This window comes from Ictalurus furcatus, chromosome 5, assembly GCF_023375685.1.
Source record: "Ictalurus furcatus strain D&B chromosome 5, Billie_1.0, whole genome shotgun sequence".
Lineage (NCBI taxonomy): Eukaryota > Metazoa > Chordata > Actinopteri > Siluriformes > Ictaluridae > Ictalurus > Ictalurus furcatus.
In genome coordinates this window covers 17,372,545-17,392,059 of record NC_071259.1, presented here as the reverse complement: position 1 = coordinate 17,392,059, position 19,515 = coordinate 17,372,545, and the positions used below count along the sequence as shown (strand labels likewise).

Sequence of the window (19,515 nt, the reverse complement as noted above, 5' to 3'; positions counted from 1 at the left end):
ATTGAACATCAAACTGGTAACATATAATTTTAACTTTTTTATATATATTAACATTAACTGAATATGAAATACACTACTCTACAAATATATTTTTCAGTGCAATATATACTTTTTTGTCGACTCATCTTCATTTAAATCTTTCAACAGTGTACTGGTGCTTTAATTCAGTGCAAGCAGCGCAGCAAAAATAAATAAATAAATAAGACTCAACGCCGAAACTCCCGCTTCACTGCTACAGCGTAAAATTTTAACAGTGCAGTTTTGTCGTCATTCCACACAAGAGACATCATCTTTACACACAGCACGAAATCGATGTGTTTTCCCACCCTCTTTTGATTGACAGGATATAATCGGCCCTGATCATCGAATGTTTTTAAACTATTGGCGGATGGCAGTTAGCGTGAAAAATTGTCTTTATCGGCCGATACCGATTATTGGCCGATACATCAGTGCATCTCTAGTTTTAAGGTTTTAATGATAATTAAATGTGACTGGGTAAGACTAACCGTCGGGGAATTTTATCATTGTTTATCGGGAAACCGGTAACTGTTTCATCCCTAAAGAAAACCTATTGTTATTGTTAGTATTCTTCTTCCTTTTATTACTATTATTCTCCTTATCTCCCTAAAGTGCCCAATAACTCAAGATCTGAATGGTAAAAAGTTTTGAAATTTGGCACATTGATACTACACGAGTAACTGGCACACCACAAATGGCCCACATGAGCCCACAGGTGGCACTACAGGTCACACCCAAAGTCTACATGATTTTCCCTCCACCCAAAAATCCCAAATGTCTGAAAATACATGCCTTATTTCTAATGGGGAACAAAAAAGCCATTGGGACCCATAAAATCTGCTATGATAGATTTTCCAGTACATTGAAAATTTGTGCAAAAATACAAAAATCTTCTCCTCATGAACCGTAGGTCTAATTGACTTGAAGTGTATTACATATGTGTGGGAAACATGTCTTTCTATAGGGCGATAAGCAATAAGGAATCAAATAAAAATTGGCCGAACTATTTACACATTGGTGAATTGACAACTGTTGCACATAATTATTGTGTCCATAAATCAATGTAACATTAACCTATGGACTTGATCTGTGCCACACACTACAGTATGTTACTATGTATGATGGCAACCTCATATCTCCAAAAACAATGGCATTAAAAGGAATACTATCTTTGATAATATCTGTTATATTGTGTTTAACATTATTTTTATTGTCTGCTCGATGGTGCTGTTTGTCTTAGATGGAGCAAAAGTATGTTTCATTCAGATTAATGTTATAGCAGCAGGAATAAATTAAAAATAATGTTAAAGTATCATTGTATCAGCATGAAGTAATTCTCCAAAATTCTCACTGACTCCTGATTTTTCTCTACAATGATCATTTGTGGAAAACTACAAAAATGAACTTAAAATCTGCCATTGATCCAAATGTGTTGAACTATTGTATCTGTGGGAAACATTTCTCTACCATGTCAATTTTTAAGTAATATTTAATATTATTATTATCCATCCATCCATCCATCCATCTTCTATACCGCTTAATCCTTTTCAGGGTCACAGGGAAACCTGGAGCCTATCCCAGGGTGCATCGGGCACACAAGGCAGGGTACACCCTGGACAGGGTTTATTATTATTATTATTATTATTATTATTATTATTATTATTATTACTAATAGTAGTAGTAGTAGTAGTAGTAGTAGTTGTTGTTGTTTTTATAGTAAAAAAAAACAACAACAAGGCAAACGTTTTTAAAAAACAAGGCAAACTTTTCTAACCCGAGCACTCCTTGATTTACAGGTACATCTCCAGTGCCTATTTACACTGAGCAAGCTGGTTTCCATACTATGGCCATCAAGACACTGGAAGTGTGTAAAGGTGTCCAAATGTGTGTAAGAACACACGTGTGTAAGATAGACTAAATGACTATTCAGTGGCTTTAATCTGTGTTCTTCTGGAGATACAGCTTGACTGAACATGTCTTTTCAACATGCAGATCTATGGATGGATGCCAACTCTGTTTCTCCATTTCTAACATTTATACACAAAGTGACTTATAATTCCAATCCAAGTGTACAGCTAAGAAGTTGAGAGTTAAGAGCCTTGTTTAAGTAATAGTGGTTTACTGGCAGTGCTGGGATTTGAACCTGTCACTTGCACTAAATCTCATTCTTGGCACTTGGCAATCTGAACAAAGTTCAATATTAAACTCAGCAGTTCAAGAGTTTCTCCACCATGCTGAAATACCACTTTCCCTTTCTCACAATTATTTAAAATGAAAATAAATGCAGAAGCAAGGAGAAACACATTCTGCCTAGATTTTAGGTTTTTTATATACAGCAAGTAGACCAGTGGATAGTGAAAGAATGCACACAAAAATTTGTGGGATAAGAGCAAAACAGAAATTTATTCTCCACTGAATAACATTTCCAGGAAACCAGAAAATTCACTAGCAAAGCAAAAGTGGCCTCTTATGCCCATTTGTTCTTAGATTATCCTATTTAGAAACAAGTATGATTTTTTTTTAGTAAAAATGCATAACATCTTAAATATATACATTTTTAAAAAGTCTGCATTGTGCTCTGTCTACAAATATTACCTTTTCAAATGTAGCAGCACTGTGTGTTGAGCCGAGCACTTATCAAGCACACATACGTCACTAATTAAAATTGAACCTTTGTACATCTAATTGAATTAATGCCATGCTGCATATTAGCTGCTGAAAAAAAATTAACAGCTTTTGTGTTGCGCATGGACAATATTTTGTGTGCAGACAGGCATTAGATTGTTGACATTTGCAGTAAAACTTTGTTTGGCAAGAGCTGCCGTAAAGTCTCAGCTCATTTTTACTTTGTTCATATTCAGTAACTACACTGAAACTAACAGGAAAAGTGTGTAGTTGCATGAGTCAGGAATGTTACATTTGGACTAAATGTCCTGGGTGTTTAATGGATTAATTCTAGTTAGGTAAGAGTGTGAGGACTTTTAGAACAGCTTTCAGTATCTGGTGTGACCCCCCTTATGCAGCAATAACTGAAACTAAATATTTCCGGTACCTGTTGATCAGTCCTGCACATCGGCTTAGAGGAATTTTAGCCCATTCCTCAGTACAGAACAGCTTTAACTCTGGGACGTTGGTGGGTTTCCTCACATGATTGCTTCAGGTCCTTCCATAACATTTTTATTGGATTAAGTTCAGAATTTTCACTTGGCCATTCTAAAACATTAACTTTATTCTTCTTTAACCATTCTTTGGTAGAACGACTTGTGTGCTTAGGGTTGTCATATCGCTGCACGTGCCACTTTCTTTTGAGATTCAGTTCACAGACAGATGCCCTGACATTTTCCTTTAGCATTCACTGGTATAATTCACAATTCATTGCTCCATCAATGATGGCAAGTCATCCTGGCCCAGATGCAGCAAAATAGACCCAAACCATGACACTACCACCATCATGTTTCACAGATGGGATAAGGTTTTTATGCTGGAATGCAGTGTTTTCCTTTTTCCAAACATAATGATTCTCATTTAAACCATAAAGTTCTAGTTTGGTCTCATCCAATAGCCTTGGGCTCTTTCCAATAGCCATCGGGCTGGTCCATGTGATCTTTAGTAAACTGTGGACTGGCAGTAATGTTCTTTTTGGAGAGCCGTGGTTTTCTCTGTGCAACCCTGCATGCACACCATTATTGTTCAGTGTTCCGCTGATGGTGGACTCATGACCATTAAAATTAGCCAATGTGAGGGTGGCCTTTAGTTACTTAGAAGTTACCCTGGGTTCCTTTATGACCTTGTAGACTATTACATGCTGATCTTGGACTGATTTTTGTTGATCAACCACTCCTGGGAAGGGGAACAATGGTTTTGAATTTCTTCCATTTGTACGCAATCTGTCTGACTGTGGATTGGTGTAGTCCAAACTCTTCAGAGATGGTTTTGTAACATTTTCCAGCCTGATGACAACAGCACCAACAACTATTTTTCTGAGGTCCTCAGAAATCTCTTTTGTTCATGCCATGATACAATTGCACAAACATGTGTTGTGAAGATCAGACTCTGATAAATCCCTTTTCTTTAAATAAAACAGAGTGCTCACTCACACCTGATTGTCATCTCACTGATTGAAAACACCTGACTCTAATTTCACCTTCAGATTAAACTACTAAATCCTAGAGGTTCATATACTTTTGCCACTCACAGATATGTAATATTGGATCATTTTCCTCAATAAATAAATGACCAAATATTAAGGGTGTAATGATCCATCGATATGGATCAATGTATCGATGAAATAGACGATGGACCATAGCCGGAGTGGCTAATCAGGAGAATTCCTGGTGGGCCGCTCATAAATTGGGCCAGCAGACCTACCACTCGCCTGCTTTCTCTCCGTACCTCACACACATGCAGAAAAAGCATATTTGTTACAGTATTGCGTGACTGATAACTAAAGTAACTAATTACATTACATTTGTATTTAAAACAGCGCATCAGTTACTCATGCATTAAAAAGTGTCATTGTCTCATGTCACTTAGCTCAGAACGCACTCTCTCTCTCGCTCTCTCTCTCTCTCTTTCTCTCTCTCACTCACTCACTCGCTCACACACAGACACAAGCACATGTACCCAGGTAGTGGTGTGAGGTAGCTGCCAAAAAAGTATATTTCTTACTGAAGCTTCATATTTGTTTGAATGCAAACAAAAATTTTTTTTAATAATGTTACAGTTAGACTTTTTGTAGCAGAAAGCAATACTCAGTATGTCATTAGTTATTTATCTTTATACATTTGTTGAAACATGTCAGTAATAAATATAACGGGATAGTAAGAACTGAACTGTAAAAAAGAAAGAAAAAAAGGTGGAAAGAAATATTCTATTCATACAAATGATTAGTCTGCTTCTCGTTTGTACTGTCTGAGGTACTGACATGAACATGAGCAAGGTTCAACGCCCATCTATCTCTGTAAAAAATATAAATTAAAAATACCTAAACATCCGCGGTCATGTTTAACAGATGCATATGCTCTGTTACTGAAGTACTGTGTTGCCATGCCAATTCTGCCACAAATATTATTAATCACATATAAAGAGCTTCACCAACACAGAGGACAGTATACACATTTCCCATTCTATTCACACCACAAAAATGTGATTCACTATTTTTCTAACTCTCTCCAAGGAGCTCCTCTAATATTGGATTTACAGACCTTCTGAGATTAAAATCTATCTTCAGATTCACAATATTAGAAAAAGATGCTGCCTGAAGCTTTTCAAAGTGGGGGGGTTCACAAGAGCCGTCAACATGCCCTGGCCTTTGACCCCAAAGGCTCACACCCAGACTTCTCATCCTACACACACACACACACACACACACACACACACACACATACACAGAGCTAATACTGAATTCTCTTAAATTGCTTGCAGATGTGTGCAACATTAAATTGCTTCCGGTGCTGTCCTCCAGGCTGTACAGTTAGCATCTGTACCCTTGGTTTTCAAGCCTGTACAGACCGGTGAGGCAGGAGTTAAAAAAGTAGTAGAAAGAATAGTAAATGCTGTTTGTCCCAGATTTTTTTTTTTAAAAATATCACTTTGTCTACTCCAGCTCAGCATCCTGATAGACAATTTACCTTCTCCAGACCCAGAGTCATGGCCAACACACACAAAAAAGAAGAATTATAGCCTCAATTTGATTCCAGCCCTGGCTCTGCTTTCCTTGATCAACCTGCTTGTGCTTCTCAAGGAGAAGACAGCGGAACTCTGTCTCTTCTCGCTAAACCCTATCAAAAAGACTACAAATCAAGCTCACTCCTGCTGAACCTGGGGAGAGTAAAAAAATGGGCCATTTTTCCATCTGGAAAGCCACCACTTGACGTTTTAATTTTCATTGTTGGACTGAGTTCTAATTGAGTCCGTAACATCTGTGGTAGTTTGTCATCAGACCAACCCATGAGACTTTTCCTAATGAAAATTCACAAGCATCAAAGGGACAATTATTTCTGCCCGATAATTTGTAAGTCAACACACATTTGAGAAATGAAGAATCCAGGACAAAGATAATTCATAGAGACAGATGCATTTAACGCAGTCTTAGCTCTCCAGTCAGAAAGCACAGAAACAATAAGCAAGCAACCAAACAAACAACCCTTTAAGAACAGGTATCTTTCTGAACTTTAAACGTTGTCTCACAAATAAGCCAAATCATTTGAGTAGGAAAAGACATTTGCCTCCAGTCACACTAGCTCTTCTAGGTTATCTTTAACCTGAATTTATGCAAACCTAGGAATTGTGATCCAATATAAAACTAAAGGGCTGGCTGTAGTCTCTTTATGAAGGAACTACTAGTAGTGGTCACACTAGAATTTTGCGTTAGCAAGCATCTGGCAAGCAAAAAAAAAACAAACAAAAAAACCACAACCAACATTAATCGCTTATCTTGGGTCACAGTCCATTTTAAGCCTATCCTGGGAACGGTGGATACGAGACAGGGATTCACTCTGGCTTTGACACCAGTCATTGCAGGGCTCCATAAACACACATTCACACACACATTCTCACACTCATTCACAGACCCATTCCCACCAAGGGCAATCGAATGTAGCTTACTATTATGTTTGGAGGTGGGAGGAAACCATAGAACAGGAGGAAAGCCACATTTGCCTGCTTTAAAGAGATTCAATGCCTATCTCATTAAAAAAGGTCCCAATAATGAGACTTTAATTAAATTTTTATTTATGGATTACATCTGGGTATGGTTTGGTCTCTGATCTTACTGCTAAGATGCCTTATCAAATCCACTGTGAATAGCAGCATAATCAATCATCTGAAAAATATGATTATGAAATTACAAGGCAATAAAGACAATCACAATGGCAATCTTTATTCATCTTCAGTTTAGCATGGTCAGGGTCTTGGACCCGGAGCCTATCACAGAAACACTGGACTTAAAGGGAGAATACACACTGGATGGGACATCATTGCAGGACACCATGTACATTTGCATCCACACATTCATTCACATCTAGGAGTAATTTAGAGTCCCTAATACACCTTTTCTGTGGAAACCCACATGGACATGGGGAGAACATGCAAAGTGTGAAGCTTGACAAATTAATTTACAGGAAAGATTTTAATCTCCTAAGAAAACCATTTACAAAACAACTTCTGCCTGAAAAGATTTAAGTGAGTTAATATATACAGCCCACACCACACTACACAGTCATGAATGTTCTAAAGAATTATGTTTAGAATGTGTTAAATAATAAAAACATATAATAATAAATTACTACTACTATTACTACTACTACTACTAATAATAATAATAATAACAAAACTTCTCAAACTCAAGGTCACTTTACAGAGTACACCAGCAAATGGCTGAATTATATGCATTTAGGTTAAAGACAACTTGCTGCATGTAGGCAACAAGAGCGAAACTAAACCATAAACTCCTCAGGCAATAGGAGCAGACAGAAACAGACAGGTGAATCAATCAGAGAAAGCAAATATCTTTCACAGATGTTTAGTCCGTAGTGAAAAGAGTTTTGTAGAAGAAGGATGAGCTTGACAGGTTTTATGCCTTCACCAGTCAAGTATGTAATATATAAAGACTAATGACGTCTCAGGACACAGGAGCAGAAGTATGGTCTTAAAGCAGATCTTCTGTGGAAAACTAATTAGGCTTAGTCTGATTATTGCTTATCTCACCACTGAAGGACACGTGTTCTTCAGCCAGGAGCACAATTTTTCTTTGTTCTATTTTTTTTGTGAGTACTGATGCATATCCATTTTGATGTTCATTGTCCAGACCTACACAACAGCTCTTTGCTAAAAACTGTGTGGTAAATTGCCTTCCATGTGGGAAAATTATTATGTAAGCATCACTGAAACTGGCTAAAATATATTAGCCTAAATGGAGCTCAAATCTAGGGTACTTCGTAATCACCTAAGACGACTGAATCTACAGCGCTGGGCTAATTAAACATACAGTGTCTCCCATAGCATTCTGTGTATTTTTCTTGTGACAACTGGTGGTGCTGTTGCACTCAATTAAAAGAAAATCCAAAATAATCCTCAAACATTTGGTAACCGCAAATAAGACAATAAATATGGCATAAATATGGCAAATAAGACAATAAAAATGAACCCGTATATTGATTTTTTTTCATCTCTGAAACAAGGGGCCCTGCTAGCCCACTTATATGAGCCGCTCCTGTTGGATCATGTTGCTAGCAATTGCTAACCCCAGAATTTGTATTGAAAAAGCAATAAAATTAATAAGAGGCATGAATCACTACCTGAATCAGAATGTATTTGAGTTAGCTCAAAGTATTACCTGAGTTTAGACATCTTAAACATATAATAAAGATATTCAATTATGTGACCTTTCTCATTTTCCAAAAATTTCTGAGCACACCAGTCCATTCAAGGTGCAAATTATATGATTATGATTATATTCCATACATGCAAATGGGAAAGAATATTTAGTTGGAGTCTTCATATGCTTAAACTACACTTGATTTTTGTTCTAAGTGTTCCTTTTTATGCGTGAAAAAACAAAGTAGTAAACTGTCACTGTGCCTAGAGATGAGCCACAGTATGAAATATCAATTTACTTACATATATAATAATACTCTCGGCCTGGCCGGAACTCAAAACCCAAGGAGAAGGGTGTGAAGAGCTGGAACTTCTCAGAGAATTTGAGTGGGCCATTGGGTGAGTGTGGCCTGTTGCACTCCCAACGCTTGAAGCCCTTGGCTGTGTCATCACATGTGCTGTAGCCATCGTAGTTCACCATGTAGAGGACATAGCGCTCGGTCCTCTCCTCAGGCACTGAGTCCTCATAGTGTGGGCAGTAGACGTCCAAGTAGTCGTTTATGCAGACATCGATGTGGTAGTCTCCACGGTGAAACCTGCAGGATCGAGAGAAATGAAAACAAGCTGTTAAATGTGACTTCTACTATTTTTCTCAAAGCTTATAGGAATGCTTTGTGGCTGTTGCTCAGCAAGTAAATGCCAAGATACTCCAGACAGGCAGTGGGAGTGCTTTTCTTTATCTGTGCTCTGAGGACCCTGAGAGACAAGGTTCTATATTCTGTGACTTTAAAATATAGTCACTGAAAATATTTATGATCTCTAAATTTAACATCAACTTCTAATAAATAGGGTGTTGGATCTATAACGTTCTTCAAGCAAACTATGCAAAAGAGTTCCAGATGTTGATGGATTGAAAGCTTTGGAGAACTACATGCCTCTCAGATGAAAAAAAATAAAGAAATAAACTCTAACGTTACAACATGTAACACCTCTAAGTATGTATAGACAAGAAATCAAGCAGTGAATCTGGGATGATGCACTATAGCACTGATGTCATTTTATTTACATTATCTCATTCAAATTAAAAACAATGATGCAACATGTTGACTCATTAACATTATCAAAGCAACAAGAGGATCATAAGGTGAGAACACCATTTGTTTGGCTTTTAGATCATTCTGCTGGACAAAAACAGCTTATTTGAGGTTTTCCACTCTGTTTTTGTTCTCTTTTTAACAACCTTGACCTCAAAACATCTGCTACGAGCTGGACACTTTTTTAAGCAAGGAACAGCAGGTCAAGGCATTAGCTGAGGATCAGCTTTGTCTCGTTAGATTGATCGCCTGACAGAAGCTTGCTGGAACTTCTAATTGAAGACTTGCACCCTTGTATATGACCCAGTGGTGCATGTAACTTTTTCAGTCTGTTCTGCCTCACATCAAACATCGGAAAGATGAAAAGAATGTCTTTGTATTTGGAAAAGAAACTGGTCGCTAGATGGACCTTTCCAAGGGCTATTCACTTTGCCCTTGTGTATTCTAGTGGAATGGCCAATATAAACAATAAGACTGAAAGGACTGATAATAATAATGAAATTAATAATAATAATATAATAATAATAACAATAATAACAATAATAATAATAAGGACATTGTTAGAAAGGACTGATTTGGCGAGAAAGGGACAGGAAACAGCTGTTTCCATGGAAAAGTGCAGATCTCACTTATTACAGACATGAAGACAAACCTTGTCATGTGTGTAGAATGTGTTGCACAACAAACAGAATTGTCATTTGAAAAATACAAATGCATGGTGACATGATTTTAATGTGTAAACTTGCCATGTTATTAAGTTGAGGTGGATAAAGAATGGCTGCAATAAACCCAGTGAGTTCATCATTGTATTTGATGTGAGCACTGTGAATGACATCATGGTTTTGCTTCCAGTCACTTAGAGATGAAGAGATGAAGATGTTCCATACAATGCAAGCATATCCTACATAATAAAGAGGAACAGAGACAAACTCTCATCCTCAGTCCTCATTGCATGTCTAATAACCAATAAGGGGAGTTGCAATACATTGCTAATTTACTCTCTTTATTTTTGACAGTGGATTAAATGTGATTCATGAGCAAATGCATGAAATGTGTCTACTGTGTATTCTATTACTATTTTAACCTTGTTAAAATACTGTTTAAAAAAAATATTGTTTAACCAAGTAATCACAAAGACACCAACATGACTGCATAAGAAGAGACATCTCTATTACATGCAGGAAAATAAAAGTCACTACTTAGATATGCACTTTACATTCTTGATCATTTGGGGGGGGGGGGGGGGGGGTTATTCGTTAATGTTGCAAGCTTTTACATTTCACTGCATTTCACTTGGGTTGAACTTTATGAGAATGAGACTATATCTAATTTCAAAAACAACTAGATATTTATTCTGCTGTCAGAGAATTAGATAGATAGTAGTAGTGAGTTTTTTAAAATACATTAGTGATGCACTGGTAATGTCTGTTGTTTTGTTGTTGTTGTTTTTCTTCGCTATTAATATCTAGTATGCTAAAAAACTATTTGCACATTGAAATACAAAGCTTGCAGCAGTCACGGCCAACTGTAATATTCACTAAATACTGACAGCAGTCTCGCTTTCATCAGGAAAAATATAACATGGTATGTCTTATTAAGATTATGATTAATCAAACTTCTATATTCAGAAATATTAACTGAGGCTATAAATCAGCTAAAGCTGCTTTGACAGATTGGCAGCACAGTTACTGCTACCACTGAATGCAAGTTTGTTGGCTGCTTTACTAATTTTTAAAAACAAGCATCCACCAGCTGTAGGAAAGGATCTTGACGATTAGAAATATGAAGGGTGTAAATAAAAACTGAGAAAGGATAGAAAGCTAATTGTCAAATGATGCTATTAACATGTCTTTGTTATGCTACAGATGTTTGGGGCAAAGCTTTAAGTCAAACGCTGTGTACTCTGTAATCAGAGAGAGGCTTGCCCAAGTTTAGAACATTTATTATGAGCTTATTATAACCTCAGAAGAGCTGAATATACAGGAAACCTGTTATTTTCATTTCTGTCTATATCCCTTTCCTCTCTCTGCCTATTTTTCTCTCCCCCTCTGTTTCTGTTGCAGCACTGTGGTCCTGTTGGATTGGTGAGAGGGGCGGCCAACCACACCGGGACTTGATTGACCCATTTCCATTACAATTACACAGCCCAGTGAGATTGCTGCTCTCTCTAAATGAAGTCCCATCAGCCACCAAAATGACACTTGGCCCTGGCCAGCCTGTAGTAACGAGTGTGAGAAGAGAGACATGAAGGGAAAGAGTAAAGCAGAGAGGAGGGGAGAGATTCTTTATGATGAAAGATAGAGGTATGATTGCCTACAATCCATTGCCCTGATACAGTAGACTCCCTTCTACTGGCAAAATGTCACTGAAACACCCATACAGAAATGCTGGCCGTATTGAGACATGTTTGTCTCTTTTAGTGGTTTAAGTATTTGCTACATATATATAAAAAGCACTAAAATATTATGTAACTATTTGTAATACATGTTGCAATATAACCATATTTACACAAGTTGGCTTGTACGAATTCTTACCAGAGTAGCTTGATTGGATTTACACCAGGTGACTGTGTAGGTTAATACAATATTTCCTCCTCCTCTTATACAGCTTGACAGATGTGTTTGAAGTACTGAAAATCAAAACTTACCTGGAAATTCTAAAAAAAGGCAAGATGTATCCAACCTTTAAACAGCAAGTATATCCCTTCTGAAGAAAATTTGCTAAAACTACAGTATGTATGATTTTGCTACAAATGCTTATTGTGCAAGGCATTTATTTATTGTGCATGATTATTGTGTAAGGCATTTATTTATTATGTGGTTTGGGAAACAGCCTTGTGGTATGGGAAGCAGCACAATACACATTATGAAATGTTCTTCTGCAAATAGATCACAATAGCAATTTTCTACCAGAGTGGATGAAATTCCTAAATCTTCTTATAGCTCCTAAGATCTTATAGTTGTAATTAACACTGATCTGGATTAATTATGTGAATACATAGTAAACTACGAGTCACACAAGATCAGAAAAGTCACACTCCTACTGCCCTATTTGAAACAGAATGTCATTCTGGACAGTTTATGCTGACTCATTCTCCCCAGTGAAGGTTTTTGGCTACTGGCTACATTGTTGTTGTTTTTTTTTATTTATTTTGTGCACATATTTTTTGTTCCCTCTAAGACAAGCTCAACAACAGATCGTGACTATCACAGAGTCCGTTATGGCATCACAGATATTGCATTGTGCCTTTGTTAGTAGACTGCTTATGTAGGTATGCTTTTGCTACCAAACAATATTAACACTATTTAAACCATGAATTGGAAACAGATTGGTTCCCTATTAAACAAAATTTCTTCATCATCATCCTTGGACTAGTTTTGAATCTTGGCTCATTATTCCTTAAGGTTTGTCTCTCCATTCAGCAATTTTGCAGATTTTCCCTAGCAATTTAGTCATATTTCTGATTAAATGTTTTTCTTCTGAAAAGTTGGAGTCTGTCAACAGTAAGGATTATCAATGACCGTGGAGAAAGGACCCCATCATACATTGATCCATTCGCCCAAAATCTCACAGTGGAGCTGAATGTGGATTGTACCCAGTTAAGGTTCTTTCGCCTAGGATTATACTTCTCTTTCTCTGGGTACATCCTTGAGATTACACACCCATTTCATTTTTGCTCAGCCAAGATATTAGAAGATCAATACTAGAATGGAGCCCTAATACCTTAAGCTATAACGCTCTCACAAGCAAAGAAGGCCTACATCAGATTACACAAACCTGATCCTAAGTCACATCTGAGCATTTATCGCCCAACTCGCTAACCTCATTGACAGGCTCTAACTCTCAATGTGAATCTTTAACAGAGTGAGTGACTGGAGTGCTTCTCTTTCTCTCTGCCCTTTTCTACACTTTAGAAGAATGTCACCTCCCTTGCTACTATTTTGAGCCAAATTTAGAAGGATAGCATTTTGAAACAATGGTACATTGACTGATATACTCTATTTAATTTCTGTATTCTTTATGTGTAGAAACATGACTTTTCCAGTTTTTTCCTTGACAGAAAAGCTGCAACAAATATAATTTGGTATTTTTGTGGGGATTTTCCCTCAGTAATATAAAGTAAAACAAAATATCAAGGAACAACTTTCAGTTTCTTCTTACTGTACTGATGTTTTTCTATAGGGCTAATCTAAAGATTGAGCCCTATTCCCAATAATACTAACCAATTTAAATGACAAATAAGGAATTTGATAAGGAATATATCCATCCATCCATTTTCTATAACGCTTATCCTACACAGGGTTGCGGGGAGCCTGGATCCTAGCCCGGGGACTCAGGGCATGAGGCGAGGCACACTCTGAACGGAGTGCTAGCCTATCGCAGGGTACAACTGCACATACATTCACACACCCATCCACATGCTACTGATAATTTTGGAAACACCAATAAGCCTACAACACATGTTTTTTGACTGAGTGAGGAAACCAGAGTACCCGGAGGAAACCATGGAGAGAACATGCAAACTCCACACAGAGGCAGAAATTGAAACCCCAATCCTGGATGTGCAAGGCAAAAGTGCTAACCACTAAGCCACTGTACCCCCGATAAGCAATACATTTTAAATATAAACACTTGAAATTTGTCGATTTAAAATTGATCTTTTTTATTTCTAACAAACTGTTCTAAATCACATAAACGCTGCCTCATCATTAATCTTAACAAGCCAAAATTAACAAGGCTAAACTTAACCAGCCTCATTACAGTATGCACTGCTACACATATTTTACTACTACATAAAAAAAAAAATCAATCCCCTTCTATGAAATTAAATATAAGGCTATAATGCTAATACTTCACTTACCAAACAGATGAAACAGAGGCCCATGCACTCTTAAATTATAACATACTTCTGTTGTTGGTTAAGTAAGTGGTTTTTCCAATATAAAATTCCACATCAATAAATTTTCATAGCCAATTATGTTGACTAATCTTTGCAGCAATTCTTAAAGTAGAAAACCTTTTTGTTCTATGTATTCCATTAAAAAGAATATACGTTCAATATTCCCATTAGGAAATAAAATTCCAATCAGATGATTGTTAAAATTTGATGGGGGTATTTTCTAAGCAGAAGCAATACTGTGTAAAATGTAGTAGTAAAAAATGCGGTGTCCATTAAGACTTGTTTTGACAATCATCCTTCCTATTCCCTCAAGACCCTCTGAGTTCCCAACAATTCAGAAGTCCAGGAAAAGTTGGAAAATATGCTGGAGCTATGAAAGAAAATCTCAGCAGCATGCCCCATATCATCAACTATATATTATACAAGCCTCTCCACCTGCTCTGGTCCTGATTTGATATGAGGAGCAGCTGCATGCAATAAAATGTAATCCTGTCTCAGTACAGGTAATATTTGTAATTCTAGAGGCTTGATCTCGCACTATTTTACAGTAAATCAGGGCAGCAATTTAGATAGTTTAGCATTTGCCTGTCACGAATCAAACTTCTGACATGGCAAAAGTGCCCATTGTACTATCATTGCTACAGTGGTTGGGAAAGTTTGCTCATGACTTGCCCATTTTGCTTAGTTCTGGCAGGCTATGCTGTTTCTGGTCAGTTATATAACAGTCATGTGGAAAAGGAAGTAAGCCCTCTTTCTGTTCTATGTTTTTATTTATCAGGGCCTAAATAACAATTAGGTGGTCCTGGGGAAAAAATAAGTACACCCTATAATTCAGTAACATTTAGAACCACCTTTAGCAACAATAACTTGAAGTAATCATTTTCTGTAGGAGTTACATTGTTTGGTAGATATTTTGATGTCTGAGGGCATCTTTCTTTAGCATCCCATTGTGGTTGAGGTCTGGACTTAGACTTGGACACCTTGATTTTTGTCTTCCTTAGCCATTCAGATGTCGATTTGCTGGTGTTCTTGGGATCATTGTCATGTTGCATGACCCAAATTCGGCCCAGTTTTCTTTTTCCCATGACCATATCTCCTTGTTTTCTGTCTATCTCTGCAACCTTATGGTTTGTAAGTGAATGCAAATGTGAACCTAAAGAGTGAAGAAAGCGTGAGATGGAGAATATATTGCTTTTTCTTTATATATCTATATGCAGCATTTAGTCCATTTGAATCGAATCCTGGTGCTTCTTTGTTCTTGGTATGATTCATTTAGGCAGGTGAGAACACAGCAATCATATCGGGGTGCGGACCAAAACAAATGGTCTGAGACCGTCTGAGGCAGGTGTGGTTCGACTGCAGTGAGAATGCGATTTGACCCTGACGTGACCCAAATGCATGAAGTGAGCATGCTGTGTATTTTGTTGTATGTTGCAGGCAGCACTTTTGTAAATGCGAGTTGCTAAACTGAGCCATAAGACACAAACAGAAACAAAGCAGAGAACTGTAGTGTGGCAGAAATGCCATGTGTACTGGGTATTTGGACAGAGAAAATATATGCTGTATGTGATACACAAAATGGTTCAAAATAACTATTTATATAGTGGTCATGCCATATTTGACATGCTCAACTGATTTATTTGTGACTTCTGTGAGCACTAGGCAAAGATTTGTTTATCTTTTCAGCCGTACACACCCCTTAGGCAAAGTGCTTTTTGGTTTGTATAATATGTGCATGTTGGAACTATTTATCAAGTATCAACTGATCTCTGATTAGGACTTGGCTAAAGTACTAATAAATGTGAAATCTATAATCTAAAAAGTCCCATAAGATGGGTGAAAAGTCACCTGAAACCAGCTTACTGACCAAAAGCAGCAGAAATTCAGTTCACAAAATAAAGCTCACTATGTTTGTGTGTGTGTGTTGGGGGGGGGGTAAATTAGGTGGGTGGCCTTGGAGAAGATTTAAGAGAGGTCAGGGGCAAATAGACCTGGGCGAGACAAACAGATCAGACATCTGCCTAACTACTTATCATTATGATGGAGAAAGGTTAATGATGTTCATTCATCAAACCATGCCAGGACAAATCAGCGTATCAGAGTTTAAAGATCCTGCAGCTCAGACGGAACACTTGTTCTCACCTTTTGTCTCTTTATCACTTCCATTTCTCCCTATCCACCCTTCCTCTCCGTGTTTCTCTCCCTCCCACCTCATTCTGCATCATGCATTATATTCTAGCCACAAGCAAAAACGTGGGTCATTAGCCAGTGCTAACGATGGTAAACAGTGCTTGGGGGGTGGGTCTGGTCTAAACAGGCCACTAGTGGTCCCTCTGAAGTGTAATTTCACTGAGGTCAGTGAGGAGGTAAAGCCCTGCAGCGCAACACATTTACCATGGATTAAAATCAATCAAGTCATACTTGTCTCAAGTCAACAAGTCTCCATCAGAGAAGACATACTGCTCTCTTTGCCTTTCCTTCCTTCTACCTGTCTCCCTCTTTCCTGGCTACCTCCAGCATTCATCAAGTCAATGAGTTTATTTCTCTATGATGATAAATGGTTGGTGCAGCGTAAACTTCCTTATACATTTATTAAACTGTTTACACTATGGATTTATCACATCCTGATAGTTAAGATTATCTAAACAGAGAAGCATAAGCAAAATGCAGGGCTGAGATTAAACATCAGAGATTTACTGTCATGATTACTTGTTTTACTTCATACAAGCAGCGCAAGAATTTATAAGCTTTTAAATATTTTAACCTGGATAAGTATGCAGGCCAGTTCAGTTTATCTGTTACAGCCAGTCCAAGCAAATTGTTTCTGAAGTATTTACTTAACAAGATCAATAAACCTAAATATTAACTTGCAATCAGTTTCCATGGAAAAGAGTGCAGCCAGTGGTTCAGTGGAATAAGAGTGAATTAAGATTTTATCCACATACACCCTGAATGACATGCGCTAGACTTGGATGAATGTCAATAATAAATAGAAGTACACAATAAATATGCAAATTGTAGATGTCAGAATTTTCGATCTTGTTGCTCAAAATCCTCCTTAAAGGGCTGTAAATTTACCAGCCAGATTTCTACCTTGATTTCTGTCACTTTTCTCTTTAAAATGAAAGTGCTTTAGTGAAGGCACGACTTAATATACATAAGCAAGCATTCATGGTTTTTGGCTTAGGTTATATTTGTACAATTGCAATCAAAATTGTTCAACCCCTATTGCAAATGAGGTTTATTGTCAAAATTTAGAGACTTTCAGCTGTTTGCAATGAACAAATCAAACAAAAGCAATTGAAATAGTTCAACTCAATGAATGCTTCAAGTGATTTCGCTAAATGAAACTGAAAATGCAACTTATAATGACTTCTCCAGTCTCAAAATTATCCAACCCCTTCATGGCAAGCATCGTTTGTACTTAGAAGAGCACCCTTTTGCTGCTATGACCTGCTGCAAATGAGATGCATAGTCAGACACCAGCTTCTGTCAGCATTTCCTGAAGAATCTTAGCCCATTCCTCATGAACAATGGCCTCCAGCTCAGTAATATTCTTGGGTTTGCATGCTGTAACCGCCTTCTTCAAATCCCACCAGAGATTTTCTATGGGGTTCGTCAGGTGACTGTGATGGCCCTGTAGAATCTTCCAGGCCTTCTTCTGCAGCCAAGCCTTGGTGGAATTTGAGGTATGCTTGGGATCATTGTGCTGTTAGACGGTCCAATGATGCCCAAGCTTCAGCTTTCTCACAGATGGTATGACATTTTCTCCTAGGATTTCCTGATACTTCAATGAATCCATCTTGCCTTCCACACGCTGCAGGATTCCAGTGCCAGAGGATGCAAAGCAGCCCAAGAGACACCACCATGCTTGACTGTGGACAGAGTGTTCTTTCTTCATTCTTCTTCCTCCAGACATACCACTGATCCAACATGCCGAAATGTTCCAGTTTTGTTTCATCGCTCCACAGAACAGAATCCCAAAACTTCTGTGGCTTATTTATATTAATTTGAGTTGACTTTTCTTGTGCTTTTTGGTCAGTAGTGGTGTACGTCTTGGAGTTCTTGCATGGAAACCTTCTACGTTTAGTACATGCCATACTGTGCTCACTGAAACCCCAGTGGCTGTTGCCACCAAGTCTTGCTGCAGGTCTTTTGCAGTCACTTGAGGGTTTTTCACAACCTGCCTTCTCAGAAATGTGGTTGCAGCTGTTGATAGCTTTCTTTTTCTGCTCTGTCTAGGTATTTCATATATTTTCTGCCCCTAGCCAGTTCAGGTATTTCATGTGTTCCAGCTCAAGCACATCTGGTGCAACTAATGAAGCCCTTGATTAGTTGCATCAGGTTTGCTTGAAACAACACCTGGTTTGCATATTTGTGCTGTTGTGAGGGATTCTATTCAGGGGGTTGAATAATTTTGAAACTGGAGAAGTCATTATAAGTTGCATTTTCAGTTGAATTTGGGGAAACCACTTGAAGCATTCGTTGTGTTGAACTATTTCAATTGCTTTTATTTGATTTGTTCATTGTAAACAGCTGAAAGTCTGTAAATTTTGACAATAAACCTGATTTGCAGGTGCGGGTTGAATAATTTTGATTGCAACTGTAAATGGGCAGTTATTATGATTCATGCCAATTATGCAGATAAATCGACTTTTTGGTAGGGAAACTATCAGACTATTCTTTTATGCTACATACTTGACCATAAAATCAACTGATTTATACAATTATATATAAATATATACAATTGCAAAAGCATGGTTTGTGTTTATATGCAAACTAATAGACCTAGTTAGTATACATATGTGGTAAAGATAGATATTGATACTAGTATTATTTTATCTAGTATACATGCATGAGAGGACACATTTTTTAAAGGTATTTTTCCTCAGGCACATCTCATATCTCATACGGCCCTCATACTGGATAATCGATATGTGAAGATATCAAGTGACAAGAGAGCTGGCATCTTTCATTCTGCGTCTGGACTGTATGATAAATAGTTCATAGGAGACTGCATGGATTGCTGAGGTTTTCCTTTTTTTTCAACAGTGAAATTCTAGGAACCAATTGGGCATGCCTAGCAATCAGAACTGGTGTGTACACTGGACCACACTGATTCTATTATTTTTTAGTCTAACAAAAGTTATGGCTCTTGTATTATTATTATTATTATTAGTAGTAGTA

General features: G+C 37.5%; 1 protein-coding gene across 2 annotated transcripts in view; it reads right to left on the bottom strand.

Moving 5' to 3' along the window:
- The window catches only part of efna5b (ephrin-A5b), a 105,461-nt gene that overhangs the window by 16,285 nt on the left and 69,661 nt on the right, over positions 1-19,515 (bottom strand). For both annotated transcript variants that reach the window (XM_053624955.1, XM_053624954.1), the window contains one exon: positions 8,638-8,930. In XM_053624955.1, coding sequence (XP_053480930.1) covers positions 8,638-8,930 — 293 coding nt within the window. The remainder of the gene's footprint in view (positions 1-8,637; positions 8,931-19,515) is intronic.